General features: G+C 35.1%; 1 protein-coding gene across 2 annotated transcripts in view; it reads right to left on the minus strand.

Moving 5' to 3' along the window:
* Capza2 (capping actin protein of muscle Z-line subunit alpha 2) overlaps positions 1-22,913 on the minus strand; it is a 49,315-nt gene extending 26,402 nt beyond the window's left edge. The window contains exons 1-3 of one of the 2 annotated variants that reach the window (XM_063241789.1): positions 22,532-22,697; positions 6,917-6,980; positions 2,458-2,509 (exon numbers count right to left, since the gene is read on the minus strand). In XM_063241789.1, coding sequence (XP_063097859.1) covers positions 2,458-2,509; positions 6,917-6,980; positions 22,532-22,570 — 155 coding nt within the window. In that variant the 5' untranslated portion in view covers positions 22,571-22,697. Of the gene's footprint in view, positions 1-2,457; positions 2,510-6,916; positions 6,981-22,531 lie in introns of both variants that reach the window. The other variant, XM_063241783.1, reaches the window with a different exon arrangement.
* Between the last annotated feature and the right edge of the window lie 1,079 nt (positions 22,914-23,992).

The raw sequence follows: 23,992 nt of genomic DNA on the forward strand, positions 1-23,992 counted from the left end.
CATGGTGCAAGCAGTTTTTCCTCTGTCTGATACTTCTAGTATACCCTTCTGTCTTGGAGCCAGCTGACTGTAGATTGAACCCCCCTAAAACCATCAGCTAAAGCAAAACTCTTCTTTAATTTTTGTATGTTGGATATTTTGTCTCAGTGATGAGAAAGTAACGACAATGCAGATCATCTTATTTCAAGGATAAATTCAAGTTTAAATATTTCAAAAGAAATTCAGAACTACATAAGGAAAAATCTGGGTAACACTATTTTTGTTCTAAAACTGTTTCACAGAGAGGACATGATGACAGTAGCATCATTCTAAATTCATTTCCACGTTTAGAGCATATTTCTGCCCTTTATAGACACCTTTAGATTCCTATAAAATGATCTCAATAATCAGTTTTGAGAAATTTGGTACAAAGAATATGAAATCAACAATTGTTTTCTCTTTTAGTTTATCAAGGTAGCAAACATATTCAATGTATGAACACATTCACGAAAATCTGAAATGCACATTAAATGTTCTGATGTTTTGTTTTACTTGGGATCATATACTATGAATATGACGTAGGTCTAACATAGTTTGTTATTTCTGAAAGTTCTCATTTCCTTTAAAAGATCAAGATATATTTCCTACCTCAATGTGCCTATTTCTTGAAGTACGTATCACAGTTGTTCAAGAAATTGGTTTATAATAAAAGAAACCAAGCTCATGACAACTGTCAATCAGGATGAATAAGAAAATTCATATACTTTCATTCATCCTGACTCAAATATATGACTACTTCATACTACTTACATAATTATGGATTATTCTCGCTTTCACTAATCTTTATCCTAAAAAAACTCAATGAATCAAGTTTGTTTCTAAACTGAAAAAAACCCCACTAATTGTTACATCTACATGAAACCCATTCAACCTATTTAATATAGAACTCAGAGGAAATATAATTTGAAAGTATGATTAAGTGCCTTCTTTGAATCCAGAAAACAATTTTGTAAACCTAGTATTGCTATTATAAAGAAAATATTCTTTGAACATACAAACATTTCAATAGTGCTTAAAAAATTTAGATGTTCCTGGCCAATCTACTTAGAAGTTAGTAACTACAATCAAAATATAAACTAAATTAGGGCCAGGGGTTTAGCTCAGTGGCACAAGCGCCTGCCTGGCAAAAGCAAGGTCATAAGTTCGATATAAAAGTATAAACTAAATGAATTTCTGTAAAGCTCTTTAAACCAGTCACAAAGGAAAAATATTACATTATTCTACTTACACTTAAGTATCTACAGCAGTCAAATTTATAGAAAGTAGACTGATGTTGTTGTCAGGGATAAGAAATGGGGTGTTATTAAGTGTCAGTTTGAGAAAATGAAAAAAAAAACCAAAACTTCTAGACAATGGACGATGCCTACTGTCACACAATGTAAATGTTCTTTGAGCCAACTATTCACTTACTGGTTAAATGGTAAATTCTGGTATTTGCATTTTCCATAATAAAAACTACTTTTAAAAATAACAGCTTATCAGAAACACAATCAGGTATACCTAAAGGTCTATTAAACCTCCACTATGTAGGATTATCCATAAAGGTCAAATTTATAAAATAAAGCCCTCAGATATAAGACAATTAGAAGAGATGTCTTCTACTAGTAAGGGTTTTACATACTGAGTAGTATACTAAGAAGAAAAAGTAGATGACTTTTACCTCTAAGGTACCTAAAAATCTGTATTTGATTTCATTATTTTCAAATGAGTAATGGGGTTTATTAGCCTAAAACATGGGTCTCCATACTTCATTCTGGGAGACGGGAGGATAAATTATTTCTCTGAAATCTAGATTAGTCATGAGATGCGCACAGCTGTGGTCACTGGTCCAAAGATAATGTATCAAGGCTACAACTACATAGTTTTTTGAACTGGTCAAAAATTCGATAAACATCTGTTGTCAGGTACAATATGTTAAGCACTTATGGATGAATAAAATAAATCCCCATGACTTGAAGATCTTAAAAATCCACTAGGGTCCAACATAGTAAAAAGAAAAAGCTACATAAAAATTAAAGCCATCTCCATTTAAAAAGTAATTTTATCCAAATGTCAAAATGTAGTATTAACTGAGTATTCAAGACACTGTCAAAAATACAACGAATATACAACTTTCATGTCAGTGTTGTGCCTTTTACTTCCTTTGTGACCAGAAATCTTTTCCTTTAAAACTGGGGATGTAGCTCAACTCTAGAGTTCTCACTTAGCATGCATCAGGTCCTAAGTTCAATGCCTGTGTGCATGCACATATATGTACAAACAAGTAATTTTTTCAAACAGTACATAAATAACTGCGTACATTTTACAGATAATTTGATGTTCAAACCTCTGTATTAGGGATTTGTGCTTAAATATCACTTTTAAAACATCTTTTCCTAAGTCATTTTTTTCTAAGTCACTTTAATTGTTAATACTTACTGGGCTGCTCCCTCCCTGAGGAGATTATCATTATTAAGCAATAACCGAACATCTGCAAAACAAATATTAATTTTCTGTGTTATTTCTTTACGTTTGAAGAACGAAAGGAATATTTTAGTTAACACTTCCCTTTCCCAAAAGCAAACAAGAGCAAAATGTCATTCTAATGATCAAAATATCCACAAACACACAGCATGGTATTTTAAACAAAAATAAAAGATTTTGGTGAGCAAATGGACAAAGGAATTTAAACAAAAATAAATGTAATTTTGTATTCTTAATAGCAGATACAGGTAAACTGACTGTGTCTCTGAATAAGTAGAGATAAGCTACATCAGAGAAATGTTATAGTAAGATCTGCAGAAATGATTGAAGTCTGGGGCTGGGGGTTTAGCTCAGCGGCATAAGCACCTGCCTTGCAAGCAGGTGGTAGTGAGTTCAATCCCCGGTACCGATAAAAATGAAAAAAAAAAAAAAAAAAAAAAATTGAAATCTGTGCCTCTTAGTTTGACAATACAACCATCAGTTTTAAATTGCTTCCATAGAAAAAGTAATTAAAACAGTGAGAATTTGTGATCAGAATCTATATATATAAAAGCATTTTTGTCTTTTGATTGGTCATGTTCAAAGAACAGATAACTACTTTTACTTTGACTTAATAATCTTGCTTTGATTCGTAATTTGTCTTAATTTTAAAAAAGGTTGACTGTTTCAAGGTAGTATGACCACAGCTAATACTAATTTTAGACTGCATTCTTACACAGACAATTGACTATTAATCATTAAAAAAATAAACTAAAAAACAGTAGTTTTTATTGGAAAATCCAGTAACTTTAAAAAACACAAAAGAAAAAAAAAACTGTATATAGTTTCATCAGTGTTACAGGTTGTGTTTGGACATCCCCCAAAGCCTCATCTGGTCATAGATAGGGCTTTTTCAGAGGTGGCTAGATCTAGAGTGTGTGACAGTAGAACAGATTCATGGTGCAATGACAGGCTTAGGGTTACTAGGATTAAAGGTATGAATGCTACTGCACTTAGTAGCCTCGATAAAATAAAAGGAGCAGAAAGACATTAAGATCCTTAGTTGCTTTTGTTACTTTCTATTCACTGTGAACTGGTACCCTCTCCTATGTGCCACCCTGTATTCGAGTCAGGTGATTTACAGTGTGAAACTTCAAGGAATTGTAAACCAAATAAATCTTTCCTCCTTTAATTTTGGGTGTCAAGTATTTTGTCTCAGCAAGAAAAGTAACACAACCACTAAATACAATTCTATTCTATTCTATTCTATTTTCTTTTATTATTTTTCTTAAGTGCTTGCCTATTTTATATACTTGCTATCATATAGTGCATAAAAAAACAATATACTTTCTTTTACTACAAGACAATACAAATAACCAAAATATTTTCCACTAAGAAACTGGTTAAATAGGTAAACAGACTATTGTTCTTACACAGTGAAAAATTCTTACACTCCAATAGCCATTAAAAAGGTAGGTATCTATGTATAAACATGGAAATGCATTCATAATATAAAAAATAGGAAGAGGAAATTCAGTAGGTATAGTATTAGAATATTTATATATTGTTATGTATGTTGAGAGATGTGGTAGTGAGATGGCCAAACTAAGAGGTAGCTTTTGTGGTGCCTACAGATGTGTGTATCTTTTTGTTTTAGGTGGTGGTAATGTTTACTGATCCTAGCGATCTGTGTATGCTAGGCAAGTACTCTATCACTGAGTTATCCCTAGAATTTTATTTTCAGACAAGGTCTTTTAAGTCATCTAAGATAGCACTGAACTTATGATTCTGCCTCAGTCTCCTGATCAGTTGACATTAAAAATATGTGCCACTATGCTTGGCCTGAATTTGTGATTTTTAAGTTGTTATCTGCACTTCAGGAATTTTTCAAATGACTATAAACCATGTTTACAAAAATAATACAGCCATTTCAAAAGAAAAAAAATATTGTGTATTCATGTACTTTTCAGCAATAGGTCCTGGTTTAAAAAACGATCTCTCAAGCAGGGCCCGGTGGTGCACGCCTGTAATCACTCTAGCACTGCAGAGGCTGAGACAGGAGGAGCATCTAAAGTTCAAGGTCAGCCTGGGGTACATAGTTCAAAGTCAGCCTAAACTATTCAGTGTGACCCCCAGTCTCAAAAACAAAAACAAACAAAAACCCTAAAACCCCAAAAAACACAAAAATCTCTTTTGCTAATCACTAATAGTAATGATTTTCGACATTAACTGATTTGAAAATATGGATATTTTTGCCTAAATTATTTAAATAATAGATGTTTATAACTGGTTATTCTTACTGCAAAAAATCAAACTGGAAAATTCTTTTTAATAAGTGATTCTTTTATCTTCAATATTTTAAATATCATAATTGTACTATATGTACTATAATTACTGATTAATTTTAAAAATATACTTTTCAATTCCAAACAGTGAAACAATTTAAAAGCTCTGTTTAAGCTAGGTAAGCTTTACTTGGAAAAGAAATAACATGCTTTTGTCACAATGTACGTGGAAAAAACAGAAAATCTTAGAATTTGAGTAAAATAAATGCTACTTTTAAAGAGGGAACTGGGCTATGGTGCCAAGCCACACTATACTTTAGAAACAAACGGTGGTGGGTAGGAGGCTAAAAAAAAAAAATCAGAACCATAGCCCAGGCCTACTGCATTTGCGAATGAAGACCAAATATCCTTGTTTCAGTGGCTCTAAAATAAGAAGCCTAGGAACTAGCAATAAGGAACTAATGAACTGATAACATATGACTGTAACTTTTAGATTTTTGGTTTTTTGGCTTTGAGACAGGGTCTGACTATGCAGTTCAGGTTGGCGTTGAGCTCACTTTTTAGCTTAGGCTGGTCTCGATTTCATAAGGATCTCTTGCCTCAGCCTCCAGAGTACTGAGATTATGGGTATGTGCCACCACATCTGGTAATTTTTATTTTTTGATTCTCTTGTAATCATTCTGACACCAAGATTTTCAGCAAAAAGTCACAAAAATAGACAAATTGGAAGAGATTTCCCTTCTAAAAAAAATATTCCTTTTAACTCTGAAACAACTTTTAAAAGTTATTAAATTCCATATCCCACTCCCACTCTACAGTGCACTGTACCCCAGGCCTATTTAATGGCTCATTTTAAATGGTCAAATTTAAATGCTCAATTTAACACAGAACATACCAATTCAATGCTTATTTCAAATGAAACTTAGAAAAAAACCCCTGATTTTTAGTACTCACATATTCTTTTGGGATCTTGCTGATTTATTTTAAAAATATGCAGGCCACTCAAGTCAGACTAAGAACCTTATACAACTAGCTTTTCTTCACACTGAACTACATTCCCAACTCTTAAAAAAATTTTAGGACGTGGTTTTGCTAAATTGCTTAGGTTGAGTTCAAACTTGCCATCCTCCTGCCATAGTGCCCTTGCGTGCTGAGATTACAGGGATGCACCACAACACTTGCCTCTGATTTACTTTTACCTCTATGAACTACTGAAGGGGTTCAGGAGCTGCTGGCTTTAGTGTAGTTTTACGGTTATCAAATTACATGCCAAATTTGAATATAATCTGGAGATTATTTTCTTTAATCCCCCAACCACCAACTATATTAATTTATGTATAGGTCATAGAGAATATTAAAACAGAAGCAAAAAGTGCAAGAAGCAAAATACTTTATAATTGTCTCCAATTCTTCTGCTTACTATCTGAGATTTTATGGTTTTCTTGATAGCAGAAGTATTTTAATTTCTACTTTTTTGGGGAGGGTAGGCAACCTTGTGCTTGCCAGGCAATCACTTATGCCACTGAGCTAAATCCTTGGCCCCTCCACATTTTTTTTTACAGTGTAGATTTTCATCTTTTTCTTTATGTGTGTGCTTAGTGGCTAAATTGTAAAATAATGTAAGAAATGTAAAATGTATCTGTATGCATTGTTATACTTTGGAATAGTTTGAGTTAAGAAATTTTCAAGATTAATTTTAACAATATAATTTTTACCTTGTTTTTGGCTTTCAAGTTACATGTTTTCTGAGGTGATGCATTATAGTTATATTACAAAAATAAGTGACTAAACTTTAAAAACATATTTAAACAGTATACTGAGTAAGATATTTTTTAAAAAATCAAGAACCCTATATAAATTCACCTTTAACTTAAAAGACACACACACACACACACACATAAACACACAGGAGAAATAGTAACACATATGTAAGTACTCATTGTAACTTCTATGAAGAGATTAGCTGGGCATGGTGATGCACTCCTGTAATCGCAGCACTTGGAAGGTTGAGGCAGGAGGATTGTTGCAATTTTGAGACCAGCCTAGGCTACAAAGTGAGCCTAAGGCAAGCCTTAACTGCAGAATGAGACCCTGTCTCAAAAAGCAAGTGTTGATATAACAAGACTTAGTTTTACAAATTAAATACGTACCATTAAAAACCTCATTAAACTCTCCAGGAGGGGCATGAATGATGAATTTTGCAGCTATACGTACCTAAAATAGAAATGAAGTTATAAATATTCCACAGTGTTGTATCTATTAGAATAAAAACATTCAAAATTATCTAGTTTCAAAGTTCTACTGAAAATGCCTTGAAGTATTAAAGAGAGTGACTTCTTCAGTCAGACACTGTTTTAATCAATATAATATCATAAAAGCTGAATTGACAGATAAAATAGATACTTTAATACACTTAATGATTCCAAGCTGGCTACAGATAAACATTTTCTTAACTATCAATTTTATTTCTTTTACACTACAGTGAAAAAACTCATGATGGTTTCTTATGTGTGAAGATGTATTTAGGTACTCTGAAAATAATTTATTGAAAATCAGTGAAAATATAGAAAAAGAAAAGGAAGAGTCTAACAAGTTCAAAAGGTTTAATATGGGACATGAATAAGTCTTAGGAAATTTTAATATAATGACAAAGAGAAGAATAACATTAACAAGTGTAGTGAATTGCCTATTTTAAGAAAACAAATGGTATTCCGACAATGTGATTAATAGCTAATGAAAATGTATCTAAGAGGTTAAACAATAAGTTCAACATAACAGTTTCATGAAGGAACTCTGAACAAAAACACTGTAAAGTAATAATGGCAAAGAAACGAGAATAACAAAACCAAGAATGACCAAGAATTTATGAATTACCAATTCCAAAACTGCTACGTAAAATTAGTCTTCAAAACACTATAACTTTAATGACCCAGTGAGACAATTTTAAGAGAAGTGAAAGTCCAAAACTATATGTATGTGTACATAGTCAAATGATTGTTAGTGATGGTACAAAGATGATTTACTACAGAAAGGACTATTTTCAACAAATAACACTTAAGTACTTAAATATCTGTGAAGTGGGAAAAAAGGAATCTCAATAGATTTCACACTTCAACAGATCATAGCTCAATACGTAAAACAGGAGCTAAAAGTAAATATGTAAGGTGAAACAACATTTTAATGATCTAAGGTTAGACAAAAAGTTCTTGGAAAGGACACTAAAACTGTAATCTAGTTTTAAAAACTGACAAGCTGAAAAGTGGTACAGATACTACAGCATCCCTAATTCAAAGATATGAAATGCTGTAAAATTTGAAAGTTTTTTTTTTTTTTTTTTTTTTTTGGTGGTACTTAGGTCTGAGAACATGGTCTTTGCACTTAATTGTTTGAGACAGTCTTGCTAAGTAACTAAGATGCCTCCCTGGACTTTAAATTCTTCTTGCCCCAGCTTCCCAGGATGCTGAAATAACACGAGTACACCATGACACCTCGAGAGGATCTGAAAGTTTCTGAGCAGTGGCATGATGATCAAAAGGTTTTGGATTTTGAGATTTCATATCAAAAGTTTTTTAACCAGTAAAACTTACATTAACACTCCAAAATCCAAAACACTTTTGTTCCCCAGCATTTCAGATAAAGAATACTCAAACAGCATCTGCAAGTTATATATTCAATAAAAGACATGTATCCAAAATATACATAGTACTCTTAAGGCTTAAAAGTAAAAAAAAAGAGTACCAAAAAGAGTTTAATAGAAATGTCACCAAAGAGGATATACACAGGACAGATAAGTACTCCCAAAATGCTCAGTATCATTAGTTGCCAGGGAGATAAATAGCAAATTCATGAAATACTACTATGCATAGCACAGAAAGAGTAATATATAATGATGGCCAACATCAAGTGCAGTGGAAGATGCAAAATAAATGAAACTCACATATTTTATTAGAAATGCAAAATTGAGCATAGTATAGAAAATAGTTTGGCTATTTTTTGTAAAACTAAGCACACAAAATGTAAGATAATATCCCATCCTTACCTATCTTCTGAATACAAACTCATGTTCACACAAAAATTTAATTTCTCAGCACTGGAGACAAATTGAATGGGTGAATGGACAGAGTACTCCTTAGCAATATAAAGCACTTATACATGTGTCACCGTTTATGTCTGTGGCCCCCAGGCCTCATGAGTTTGCATTGTGCATTTGTGATGGTTCATTGTCTAGTGCTTAGATTAATGGTGTCAGTGCTCCACCCACATAGGGTGGAGCCAGGATGTGATGTAATGGCAGGAAGAAGGTGTGTCTTGCTCTTTGCTGGTTCCTGCTTGTTGTTTGCAGCCGCCATGAACTGTGGCCCAGCCATGCCTGTCTGGCTTGGAGCCAACTGAGTGTGGACTGAAACCTCCAAAAACTGTAAGAAATAAACCTTTCCTCTCCCAACTTGGGCTTGAGGTATTTTGTCTCAGCAAGGAGTAAAAAGTAACTAAGACAACATGTAACAACTTGATGAATCTGAATACAAACCAGTCTCAAAAGGTTAAATGGTAAGATCCTCTTTCTTTCAAAATGCACCTAATACACTTAACTTACTAAATACTGTATCTTAGTAACACAGTAAACTGTGATGTATGGAACAGACTACTAATCTCATAAGTGGCAAAGAGCTACAGCTCACAGGTACTGCCCAGCATTTCAAGAGCACTGTATCACATGCTAGCTGTGATGGTATATACCTACCCCAGTACTATGAGAGGCTGGGACAGGAGGATCCCAAATTAAGAGCTCAGTCTGAGCAACTTGGCTATTTAGTGATACACAATATAAAAACAAATCTAAAAAAGGAGTTGGGGCTGTAGTTCAGTGTGAAGGCACTGGGTTCAATACCCACTATCAAGAAAGTATCACACATAAATGGCTTAAGATCTAAATTCAAATTTCAACTTGGATTATAACACCTATATTTGAAATATTTTAATTTGATCTTTGTGAATTTCATAAAAATTAAAAAAACTGCAACTTTTGGATTACTCAGAAGCTAGAGAAAGTGTGTATGTCACTGAAAGGCTTTATTATTTTCCTAAGATAATGTTCAATCATTTGGGTATTTTCTATGCATTGGTATGCTCCTCCTAAATGACTTTTTAAAACTTTCTGTTAGGGGCTGGGGATTTAGCTCAGCAGCATAAGCACCTGCCTTGCAAGCAGGCAGTCGTGAGTTCGATCCCTGGTACCGATAAAAAGAAAAAAGGAAAAAGACAAAACAAACAAACAAACAAAAACCTTTCTGTTAGTCTTACAGAATTAATTTTATTGGTATTTTAGAATCGGTACACTTTTGATATATAGAATGATCACATTCATCACAGGGAATCTGTTCCTGTACATATCTTGACTCTTACCCTCATATTCCTCATCCCTTCCTTAATTATAAAAGCTTTGTTTCCTTTTTTAAAACTTTTCATTCTCTTTTTTTGTTTCCTTTTCCCTCTCTTTCTCCCCGCTCCACTTTGTTTCCCTTCCCATTTGAACATTTTCTTCCCACTTCCCAATATCTATATTTTGGTCTTTACTTATCCTTTTAGTTTCTCACACAAAAGAAACAATCAAATATTTTAATATGCATGTCCAATTTATTTCACTTAAAAATATGGTCTCAAGACACATCCAATTATTTAAAAATATCTTGTTTGTTCTTTATGACAGAATACTATTCCACTGTACATAAAAACCACATTTGCTTTATCCATTGATGTTGATGGGCATACGGACTGTTTCCAAGATTTAGCTATTACAAATTGTGCTGCTATCAACATGGGTACATACATATTGCTGGGACACGATGCATTTGAAAAGCTCTTTCAGGAAGATACCAAGAAGAGGAATAGTTCAAATGATACCTCTAGTTTTAGTTTTTTGAGGAATCTCCATATTGATTTCCATATTGTTTGTACCAACTTACACTCCTACCAACAGTGGAAAAGGGTTGCTTTGCCCTTTTACTATCACTTAGCATTTGTTATGATGACACCATTCCTTCTGGAGATGGACTCTCAGTGCTGTTTAATTTGCATTTTTCAAATGCACAGTGATGCTAAATGTTTTTTTAGTTATTCATTTGCTGTTTGTAACTTTTTTTTTTTTGGTACTGGAGATCAAACTCGACCTCGAACTTGCCAGGCAGGTATCTGTAGTTCTTCATCTGAAAAGCATTTATTTATGTCAGATGTCCATATGTGGATTGATTTGTTAAGTTTGGGGAAGACATTTTTAATTTTTAGAATTATTTATTTTTGCCTACTTCTAAATCCAACGAAGAAAAACGGTCCTACAAGTTAATAGGAAATAGCCCCAGAAGTACAAATAATTTCTGAAAGTAACTGAAAACATATTTTCTCAAAGTATTTTTAACTCACATGGAGCCATAGTGCATTTAGCCTTAAAAATTATAGCTTTTTTGAAGAACTTAATGAATTACTAGGCACAATAGTGTTGAACTGTTTCATTAGCTATTATTTTCTTTTACATGGATTTCTTCAAAGTCCTTTCATATTAAATTGGAATAAAAATAGGGAAAAGGTTAGGATTTTTTATAGTATTTCTAATTATGGGGATGAGGGTTGGTGGGTCTGTTGGCAAGGGATAACCAAGTGAGATTTTATCCATCTGTGGACCATGATGGCAAAGCTTTTTTAGAGTTTCTGTGATAAACAGCTGGCTACCACAGGCTCTGACACCAACTGCTATGCTAGTATAGCTGCCAGCTGATGGCACACCTCACAACAATATTGTGAAGAAGCATAGAGCTGCTTAAAGCTAATTCATTTGAGCTACTAGGATTAATCTGAGCTAAAAGCTAGAAGACTTATTTTTTTCCCTTTCTATTGGTTCAAAACATTATTATGTGGAAAATATACACAGATAACAAATACAAAAAATATGTTCCAGTCTGTTGCATATCTTGTAATGATTACAGTTATTTATTCAGCACAGAAAAGTGGCAAGTTTAAAATAATTAATCCACATGAGCCCTGAAAAGGCTCATCCATCAAACTGTCCTTCAAACATCCATTTATTGTCCATCAAACATGAAAGTTAATACTCAAACAAGTGGCATATTTAAAGTAATATACAAAATATTAGTATGCTTCATGAGCCTGGAAAATGTTTTTGCCCATCAACAATGTGAGCTAACACAAAAGTATTGTAAAAGTTTTACTTAGACTTTGCTTTGTACATTATTTATGTTGTTTTTAAAGCAAAAACAAAACTTGCATTCCATAGTAAATAATGCAATAATGATAGTAAAAGATAATAACTCACAGAATAAGAATCTATTGAGTCCACAATGACATAAAAGAAATGAATGAACACAGGAAGAAATGAAAGCACATTGCAGTAGAATGCTAACAAATGCAGAAGGAATGACTAAATTAGAAAATTATGGGTGACTATCATAGTAATTCTTACAGTCAAAAATTATCAACAGGTGCTAAATTTAGTGGGCAAAGGTACAACACAAAAGAGTATTTACATGGTTTATAAGTATTTCTAAATGTGATAATTATGAAAGGATAAATACCAATTTTATATTGAGGAAACCTGTCACATACCACACTTTTTTTTTTTTTTTTGTCTTTTTCCTTTTTATCGGTACCAGGGATCGAACTCACGACTGCCTGCTTGCAAGGCAGGTGCTTATGCCGCTGAGCTAAATCTCCAGCCCCCACATACCACAATTTTACCAAATTATCAAAAATATTAAGAAGATAAATATTATGTTCCTCCTAAAAGGATTCACTAAGAACATATCATTTCTATGATATTCCTGCCAAAACCTGATAGGCTAAATTTAATCACAAAGAAACAAAAATAACCAAAATTGAGAGTCTACAAAACTAGTTAGCACTCTACAAAACAGCTGGCTGTGGTGGCACATGCCTGTAATCCTAGCACGTGGAAGACGGAGGCAGGGGGAGCCACAGGAATTCCAGGCCAACTTGGGCTAATGAACTGTAAGGACAGCCTGAACTACAATAGCAAGACCTGTCTAAACACTATTTCAAAAAAACAAAAGAAAATAAAACAAAAAGTTATGGTCATGAAAGATAAGGCCAGGTCTTGAGTTCAATCCCCTGTACCAAACAAAACAAAATGAAACAAAAACACCCAAAAACTATAAATCTTATTTATGTATTAATAGGTGCTAGGAATTGAAACGAGCATGTTAGCTTTCTGACACAGAGCTACCCTCTTTTTCTCTGCAGGTGAAGTTTTTTAAAAGGTAAAACTAAGGGAGATGAGATATATCAATTTTTACCTTTTTTAAACCCTTGCCCCTATTAGGTAAACTATTACTTACAAGTATTCTTTGACATAGCTATTACTATTCTTAATTTATGGAAGAGAAAACAGAATCAGAATCAGGGTTTGAATGACATCTTCAGAGTATTCTGAAGTCTGGGGCAATTTATACAGTCATCTCCCATTAGAGTAGCATTATCTTTCTATGCTGATTCAGAAGACAGGCTGTGACCAAAGGAGGCTCTGGGTAATCCTACTGCCTTCTATTGCATCTAATATCATCACAAGATAGTTCTAAAATCTATATATCCTACAACAACCTCTCAAGAAATATTCATTTTTCTGACTCTAATACTTTCATCAAAGATACCTTGGACTATGTGATCCAAATCTATTCCTTTTTGTTCTTGATCAAATTATTAGCACCATCTAGAAATCACCGCACTTTCTTCCTTCTCCCCCATAGTTACATGATCAATGAATCTCTTACTCTAACCTAATTCTCTTTTCTGACTCCATTCCATTCAGATCCAGTCCCTGTCTCTGGACTGTTAAAAAGCTGCCCTGCCTCTCATCTCATTTTATTTGCTTGCAAGCACAATACGTTTCAATACAAATTCTGATTCTTTTTCACTTAAAACTATCCAATGGTGCTCTACTGCTAATACGATAAAGTCAAGTATTTAGTATCACATGTAAGGCTCTTCCAAGACTATGAAATACAACTGTTAACAACATAAACTCTTAGGAAAGATTGCATGGATTTACATTATAGCTATACTACCAGGATGACCTTAGGCAAATGAATACAGTTTCTTCAACTGCAGAAAATGAATTAATATACTGAGAAAAGTATTAGCTCACACAAAATACACAAATAATAGCTATTACCTTTTCATTCTCTCTGCTAATTTCCAGCTGCAACAACTTATTCACTCTTTTCCCACATAAATACAGTACTGGAGCCTCATCATTCCACTCAGTCTCTCAAAGATTCTTTCATGTCTATACACTACCTCATATATGTGATATTGACATAATTTGTTTACTGTTGTGAAATTGCATATGGCAGCCAAATATCTTAAACTTGGCAAGTTATCAGAAGAAATGGTTATATAAAAAGGACGATTTTCATATTATAAACTTCTAGATATATTCTGCATGATAGTCATTACCAATATTTGATAAAGTATTATGAGACCTGTGGTTACAACCTGAAATTAAGGCCTTTTTCAAAAACTACAAGTTCCCTTCGTAACTCTGCAACCACAGTAAGGTCTAGGTCGAAGGACCTGTCTTACATGGAACAGATACTTACCCACCCCCAAGTAGCATGCTTCAGTTCCCCCCTTCCAGTCATAGAATTATTTGAACAAGCCAATCATATCCACCCTCAAGAACCAGGCATCATCCCATCTTTTTGATACTACAGAGTCTCTTCTCCACAGCCTTTTTTTTCTTCCCAAGTATAACTATATGGTAAGCTAGGTCTCCTTTTACAGAGCTGTTATGTACATGTGATTAATAAAATGCTGTCAATCTTAGCAGGAAATGGAGTCCTAATGAAAGTGGCTATAAAGGACCATATGAAAGTATAAAAAGTTGTCACTGTATTTGCACAGAAATGCATACATCACACCACAAAAAATAGCCACTTGGAACCCAACTTTACGAGCAAACAATCTTCGACTCCTCAGTAATTCAAAGATATACAACACGGAAAACAGCTTTATTTAAAATGATTCACTGTTTATCGCTTACCAAATATCTGCATTTTATCTGAGAATGCTACCTATAATGCCTACAGTTTACACATGGTAGAATCATTAATAAGGATAGTAACTGCCCAAATATGGGTGCCTACCACAGTCACCTGGAAAGCTTCTGAAAAAGAAAAACAAAAACCACGAAATAAAATACAAATCCCATAGACTCCTAAATTCCATTCCAGACCTATAAAATCAATTGTCAGAGAACCGGAATTCAGAAATCTATATAGGTCAGGAAATCTCCTCAGGTGATTCTGATGAGAGACCAGATACGGAACTCATATCCTATAAGGAACTCATATCCTATAAGGAACTGCAGACACAAAAATGTGAGATGTTTTTTCTAGTGGAGAAAGAAATCAGGTTTTACTTGATTTCCAAGGTCAGACATCCAAAAGGGTCACCGCCTTAGAAATTGGTAGTAAAGGAACTATTATGTATTTTTGCACTTCAACTGCTCAAATTATTTGAAGTTGTTTCCTGTAACTCCCTAAAAATTGTCTTATTGAAAGTTTCTAGTAAAAAAAAGAACAGAAAGAGGCTTTCTTGAAATATATACCATATAAGTAGTTAACGGCCAAGTAATTACTACTGTGTGTCTATGTTTTTGGCTAATTTACTGAGTATACTTAAGAGTTGGAATGTGTTTTAGTATTTTTCCTTAGGACAATTCTCTGCATAATAATCATTTTGAATGATAATTAAAAATAAAGTCTACAAACAACCTAAATCTATGACATCAACTGAATAGCAATTCTTTAAAGATATTTTATAAGTATTTAAGACATAAAGAAATACATGAACCCAAAAAAGGCATTCAGTGAAAAAGGTTAAACTATTTTTTTATCTTACATTTCAGTTTCTTTCTGTTTCTATAATCATCTCCCACAGATAAAAGTACTCCTAATTTTCTCTCTTAAAAGAAAATCTTTAAAATGCAACAGGAGGAAAACACACAGGTAGCAAACCTATTCTTTTCTGTTCCAAAACCAAATTTTTCAAGAATTTGTATTTTAGTTAACATTTATTGAGAAGTGAATACAGAAAGACTCAATACATTTTGCACATTCAAGTCATCTGGGAAGCTTTTTCTCCTTTTCTTTTTATAAAGAAAGGTACAGACACTTCTGCCTCATCCACAAGTGGAGCCCTGCTGTTGACTATATCCCGCCTCTTTATTCTGAAACAGTGCTTTGCTAACTTTGCTAGGTGAAACTCAAACTCCTGGTCAGTCGTCCTATCTCAGTCTCCTCTGTGCTGTGATTGTAAGTGTGCACCACCTTGCCTGGCTGAAACTGCTCTCTGGAAGGCTTCCCAGACTGTACAATGGGCATAACAAGGTTATCCGGACAATAAACTGAAAACATATGTGTTAAAGTGCCTGGTATTATCTAAGACTTGCTTCTTGTCCCTTTCTCTTAAATCCAATCTTATATTCCTTATCAATCTTATAGTCCTTAATACTTGGAACACTGGCACTGCTTTTTCTTAATAGTCTTCAGTAAGCACTTTGTTCTAAGCACACATCACTTCCATTTCAAGAGTCAGGCCTTACCTTTTTTTTAAAATCTCTTACCTTCCTATCCCTCAAGTGAAAACATAGGTTAAGCATTTCTGATTTGAAAATTAATGCAATTGTGAACTTTTTGAGTGCTGACATGATTCCATGAGGGAAAAAATTCCATATAATGAAACTGCTTCATACAAAAATTAAAAATACTTCAGAAAATTACCTCAGCTATGTAAATAAGGTATACACAAAAATAAATGAAGATGGTTTAGATTAAGTCCCACTCCCAAAATATCTATGTATATGCAAATATAACCACATCTATCCAAATCTGTGCAAATATATCCAAAATCTGAAAAACTCGGAAGTTTGCAACGATTTTGATCCTAAGCTTTCTATATAAGGGATATTCAATTTGGTAAATTAACATTAGAGGTAATTTTCTTTTCTTTTCTTTTCTTTTTTTTTTTTTTTTTGTCTTTTTCATTTTTATCGGTACCGGGGATCGAACTCATGACCACCTGCTTTCAAGGCAGGTGTTTATGCCGCTTAGCTAAATCCCCAGCCCCTAGAGGTAATTTTTAAATGTTATTTTTGTTAATTTCCAATTTTCATTATGAACTCAAATACGCAAGAAAAGTTCTCAGCCATTAGATTTCATAGCTGAACACAAATTGATTTTTTTTTTTTTTTTTTTTTTTGAGATAGAGTCTTGTTATACAATTTACGCTGGTTCTGAACTCACTATATAGCCTAGCTGGTCTCAAACTCCTGGCAATCTTCCTGCCTCGCCTCCTAAGTGCTAGGATGCTTTATTCACAAATAAGTCTTGTGAGCGAGAATGTTAAGATTGTATATCTAATCTTTAAACCAAATTTCTGAAAATCTCCTAGTTATCTTATGACTATTTTTATGGAATCTGTCAATACAAAGACTATTTTCTTTGATATGTGTGGATCTTCTGGAATAAATTAATTACTGTTGCAGACTGATGAGTCTTTTAGGTCAGAGTACAGAATCACTGGCCAAATTTTGCTATTATGTTTTTTTAATATAAAAAGTTATTCTCAATCTCTTGTTTTTATACTGAAATACAACTCTATTAAACTATCCTTTTTTTAAATGCAGAACTAGCTCCCCAATGTGCCGAATATACACTACAAATGTACTTTAATGTGCACAGTCTAAAGAACTCTGTTAATGTTATAGTAGTTATCAAGGTCCTGCTTGTGGAAGGAATTGTGTAGCACAGCTCATCCACAGAATGAAACTAGCAACTTCCCTAACAGCTTACTGCTTTAATTTACCTTCTGGTTAATAACACTACTAATTTTACATTAATTATGATACAATATAACGACAGTTTATATTGTGTGTAAAAACTTATAAAGTTTATGAAAACAGGTTATGCCTATATAGTAAAGCGAATGTATACAAACTGTTCATACAAAATATTTAGCATGTAAACCCTCGCCAACACCACTTGTTATTTCAAAGCGCAACAGACATTTCATTATCCACAATTCTACATCTTTAAAACTGGTAGCATCATTTAGGAATGAAAAATATAGGCAACTAGATTTTTTCTCAAAAACCTGCCACTTGAGGCTTGGGATTTAGCTCAGCAGGGTAAGTGCCTGCCTGGCAAGTGCGAGGTCATGAGTTCGATCCCCGGTACCAAATAAAAAAACCTGCCATTATATGTTACTTCTATTTTCATAAGACTTAATTCTATGAATTCTATAAATTCATGACGTTTTTGTTTGTTCACTCATGAAACCAGTCTACTCATCTGTCACATGCAGGTTAATGATGGATGATGCTAAATGGAACATTATTTAGAAATTCCAATAGAAAAAAAGTTTAACAGTTAGTAAACAAAATTATTATTTAACAGTGCTTTAAGTGATGTATTATAGATTTCAGAAGAAAGATTAAACTGATCTTGTGATCTTAGCAAAATCTTCAAGACATGAGTAAAATTCCAGTACTAATGGTCAAAGGGGACAAGATGTCATGAGCAGAGACAAAGACCTGCCATTTATTATGTGTTCACTACATAACAGGTGCTATGAATAACAAAAAAAGGTTAACAAAAAAAAAAGTCCTCAAATTTCAGAGGAAACAATTTTACTCAAGGTGCTAGAAATGGACTAGAATACAAGTCTCTTTGAATTCACAGCATGAATAAATAAAAAATTTATTGGAAATGTCAGAGTTATTTAGGCTGGAATGGAATACAAGGCCATGAATCATTTCAATTCTGGGTTCCTTGTAAAAGCAATAGAAGACCCAGCCACTAAAGTATTGACATTAGGGAATCAATACCTTAAGTACAGTTAACTGAAGAGATTAGTCTAGAAATTTTATAATAAAAACATAACTAAAAAAGTAACTAAAAGATATGTTGCATTTTTCTAACTTCATTTTCCTTTTTTTCTTCTTCAACAGATGTCACAAAATAACTAAAGTTAATTTGTTTGTACAGGTACATTTTGTTATCAAACAATAGTTAATTTAATAATCTAGTCAGCTGAAAATAATACGCCAAGTATTAATATAAATGAATTAAATTTTCAAGCAAGGAATAAGTTATTTGTATCCAATACATTTTGATTTTTGCAGGGACAGAATTCAGATAGCAAGGTAAAGACAAACAAAAAATTAAAAATCCAATAGACAGACATGGTGGCATACACCTATAATCAGCTACTATGGAGGCTGAGGCAGAAGGAGGAAAAGTATGAGGTCGCCCTGGCCAATTTAGCAAGACTTTATTTCAAAAAAATAAAAATAAAAAGGGCTAAAGATGTACCTCAGTGGTAGGGTGTCTAGTGTGTCAAAAGCCCTGAGTTCAACTCCCAGTACTATGGGGAAAAAAATCCTAGACTGGAACAATGGAAATAAAGAAAAAGAAAAATGAGCAGGAGAGGAGATTTCCACTTTTTTTTTAGTGGGGAAAGTAAAGGGAGGTTATAAATTTATTTTTAGGTAGGCTTCACTGAAACTTACGTAGTCAGTTGTCTCCTGTGAACTTACCAACATAAAAATGTGGAACCAGCATTCAGGAGAAGTAAGCTAAAAGCTAACGTACCTGAGACAATCTGCAAAGACAAACATGTTGAAGCTACAGATTGTTCTAATCACTGGGGAAGGTGGAAGGGGAAGAAGAAAAAAAGATCCTTTCTTACCAAAAGGCTTTTCCTTTTAGAGTCTAGGAAATGATTCTTTTCGAGACACCACAATTTCATGTATTTTAAATTCACAAAAAAGTTTTGCCTTAAGTACAGCTGACCCAGCAATGGAAAATGTGAAGTGTTTTGGGCCTAAAGTTTTTTACAACTATGTTTAAAACAAAAACAAAAAACTGTGGGCCATTATAGCAAATCAGTAGCTCAATTTACTTCCTATTATCCAAGTCAAAGGAGAAAAGATTATTAAATTCCAAAGTGGTATCCTCAGAAAAATAACTGCACATGATTTCTAAAGCAAAGCTATTATTCTAGGCTAATTTCTATATTAACATTTACTATTTACATTTTTGTTAAAAAAGAAAAAAAAACTTTGTTTCTCCTTTTTCCAAATAAACTGGCAACAAAAAACCAAGATATTGATCATTTTTGTTTAAAGGCATTTAATGTCATAAGAAAAAGAAACTTGGACTCAAAAGACAAATGAGCTTAAATATAATCTCTGCCACTTCCTACCTAAGCATCCTTGATTGAATTACATGCTTCTGAAACTTTTATTAACCTGTGAAATAGTAATAATATTTCTACTTACCTCAAACTTAAAGTAACAAATATATTTGTCTAACTGAGCCAGGTGTATATGTGTATGTGTAGTATGGTACTACACATATCTTAACAGCTTCCCTCTCTTAGATTTGTGATCTACAATAGAAGTTTAAAGCTTCAAAATATTAAAAGCTTATTTTTGAAATTCACAAATAAGGTGGCAGAAAGGGTAACATGATTTAAATATTAGTTTAAAAAAATCACCTCTAAATCCTCTCTATTTCTGATCCTATATGCCACATCCTCCTCCCCAAAAAATATCTAAATCACAAGAATGTGAAAATTTCGTTTCACTGGCTACTTAAGTTTAATCTAAAACTCTGGTAGGTGTTTTTCTTAAATTAGAAAACATAGTGATAAAATATATGCAAAACATCTGCACAATCACACAAAACTCCAAATAAAAAAGAACACTAAAATTAAAATTTTCATTCATTTGCTCACAGAACATCGCATTAATAGGTTAAATTTAAGAAACCCTCCACCAACCCCCACGAAACTTACTGCCATAAGTATCCAGAAATAAGGACTCCTGTGCTCTTATTTTCAAGAAACTTCTCTATTTTAGGCCTTTACGAAACATGATACTTCTATAATAACTCCCTGACAAGTACATTGTCTTCAGCAATCTTTCTAGCCATTTGAGCTACTAACAAAAAGCAAAATGAAGGACAGACAATAAGAAATAGGAAAAAAGTTCTTTCTCATATGGGAAGGGGATTAAGAGATGGAGGGGAAAGGATCGAAAAGAAAACTAACCAAGGATGCATCATGTACACACAGCAACTCCCCATAAAGAATGCAATCATTGTGTGTTGGAAACGTACTAATAAAAACTGATAAAATATAAGCAATTTAGCAAAAAAGAATGGTGAGGAAAATGGCACTCTTTAAAAAAAAACTTTTTAGCACTACTTAATTTTATGTGCATACTCTTGTATTTTAAGCTACCAACCTATGGCTATTTACCAGTATTACACATGGATACTGCACAGCAACTTTTGGTGACAAGAGATCTGCCTGCTGAGTCCATGGACTATCAAGTACTATGTTGCTCTCCCCATTCTGTTGCTTCATTATCATTTTCATCAAAGAGCAAGAAAAGAAAAAAAAAAAAAAATCCAAAAACGAAAACGAAGCTGAGTTCTGCAGATGCACATCAAGGGGAAGAGAGCGGTACAAGAACAGAATTCAAAATTTTAGTGCAAGAACAGAATTCAAAAACTCTGTAAGAGAATTACGTTTATCTTTAGCCTTACATTAGCATTTCTTAAACACCATAATGTAACTATAGGAGTTTGCACCACGGTTGTGCCGTTCTGGGATTTAAAAACCAAGCACTAATACATTAAAACTGTGAACACCATATTCATATGTCAGTTACTACTAAGTTTGAAAAATGTCAGGGTCCTTTCTAGGAAATGGTCAAAATTAACATGACTCCTCCCACCTGCGAGCCTCCGGTAAGGGGTCTTCACAATAATTGAAACAAAATTAGCTCAATGATCAGATCTTTATTATAAACGTCCAAGAACTTGAGTTGTACATCTAGTTCCACTGCTACCATTACATTTAACATATAACAAAAGGAAGTGCACAATGTCCCCCATTACAAGAAGCCCTAGCCGGAAGACAGGGTGCCACCAAATGGGCCCCTCGGGGCGGGGCAGCTGCCAACTTGAGCAGAAAACAACTATGGGCGGGTTTTTTGTGGCTGTGTGAGTGCGCGCGCGCGACCCTACAGTATTTGAGGAAGCTGCAAAGCTCGCAGCTAAAGCCCCTTCCTCTAAATAAATGAAAAAAGAAGAGGTGGGGGATACAGACCTCCAGGGGAAGCGGAACACCCTCGGGAATGAAGAAAGGAAGCTTTTCGCTTTGGCGTGGGGGAAGTAGAAGGGGGAAGTGAAGGTCGCCTCCCTAAGCGATTTTCTCCCTCACCCCGGCTGCCCTTCCTGGCCAGGCCTCCGGGCTGGGCACTGCCCCTGGGCCGCTCTGCGACCCGGACCCAGAGCCAGAGCCAGAGCCAGACCCAGATCCCGGCCCTCTGCAGCCGCAGCCGCAACCGCAGCCGCCGTCGCCGTCGCGGGCGGGGAGATTCCCCGCCGCCTCCGCCTCCCCCGCGTAGGCCCGCGGCCGCACCGCACCGCTTCCTATTTTCGGAGCACACACCCTACAAGGAGCGGAGAAAGCAGGCCGGGCGGAGCGCTGCCCCGCGCGCCCCGGCTGACTGACTGACAGGGGCAGGCGTTGGGCGCAGCAGGAAGGGCGACCGGGCACACCGCACGGCGGACGGCGACAGCCTTGAGCCACCGGCTGCACTACGGCCTACGCGCACGGCTCGGTGGGCTCTGGCGGACCCGCTTCGTCGCCCCGAGGGAGCTTACCTTCTCTTCATCAGACAACTGCTCCTCCAGATCCGCCATCTTCCTTCTGGCGACACACCGAGGCGGCGGCAGCGGCAGTGGCCACCTGACTTCCCCCTTTCCGTGCGGTCCTCCGAGCCGCGCGCCCCCGTTAAGGGAGGGGCCGGCTGCCCTGGCCGCCGCGCACGCGCCTCAGAGTCCCGCCTCGCCGCCCGCCGCCCGCCGCGGGCGGAGAGCGCCTCAGTGCGCGTGCGCGGCGCCTGGACGGCCTGGAGGGGGCGGTGTCTCCTATTTCCTGCTGCAGTCTTGTCAGCATCTGGTATGGGTTTCTCACTCCAGCCGTGGACCAGATGGACCTGGAATGCGACAAGTACACTCTGAGCCTTACATGATGCTCCCATCATAGTCCTGGACGCTGTCAGCTGAAATGTGAAAAACCGTAACAATTTAAAGCATTGTTTTAAATATGAGGAAAAAATTCAGTTTTAATTAAAATATGCATACATCACCTAAGTCATAATTGGAAGATTGCTCTTAATGTATTTGTTTATTCATCCAAAAAATACGTATGGGTTTTTTATGATGTACTGGCCACTGTGTTAGTCTTTGGGTATCATCAGTGTTGAGCAAAGAACCCAGAGAAATTCAAGTTCACTTTCTCTATTCATTGAACAAATATACACTGAGCAATTGGAAAAGGCATTGCACCACTGCAGCGAAGCACAATGTTATGTTAGGTATCTTACACACCCAAATTGGTTTGCTAACCTGGCTTGCAGACAGTCAGTTACTTTTTGAAGTGTTAGTATATCCCATGAAACATTTAAGCCAAACTGAACATTATTCATTGTTTTCAAATTTTATTGGGCCTCTATTTCTTTTTGTTGCTGAATCTCATAATTGTTAATAGCTTCAAGTTTACAAGAGAGTAAAGATACAGATAAAATTGAAGGTAATAATCAGCTAGAAATCTTGTTAAAGTGAAGTTACTAATTCAGTGAACTTGGGCTGGAAAATCTATTTTCTAACAGGTGCCCAAGTGATGCGATGCTGCTGGGTCTGGAGACCACACTTCTGAGTAACAAAGCTTTAGAGTTAGGTAAGAACTTGGGATTATTCTGAAGAAAAGAAGACACTGTTGAAAATGTCTGAAGGCACTATGCCATGATTAGAAGTATGTCCAGCAAAATGAATCTGACATTTGCACATAAATCACATGTGAGAATTCCTTCAAGAGTTCCAATGTCTATTCAAATGCAAGACGCCATTATTAAGTGATTTACTGAGTGTTCATTTGGAGAAGAAGAAGAAGCATGCAGACACGTGCAGGGAAAAGCAGATATTCTGTTGAAGATAAACCTTATGGAAAAAACAGAGTAAAACACACACACTGTTTGGTCAGAGACCTCACTGGATTCCAGTCAATAACATTTATGTGTTTTTATTGCTTGTAAGTTTATATTTCTCAGTATTACTGAACCC

This window comes from Cavia porcellus, unplaced genomic scaffold (assembly GCF_034190915.1).
Source record: "Cavia porcellus strain 051 isolate PalLab524CR breed Dunkin Hartley unplaced genomic scaffold, mCavPor4.1 scaffold_2, whole genome shotgun sequence".
In the NCBI taxonomy this organism is placed as follows: Eukaryota; Metazoa; Chordata; class Mammalia; order Rodentia; family Caviidae; genus Cavia; species Cavia porcellus.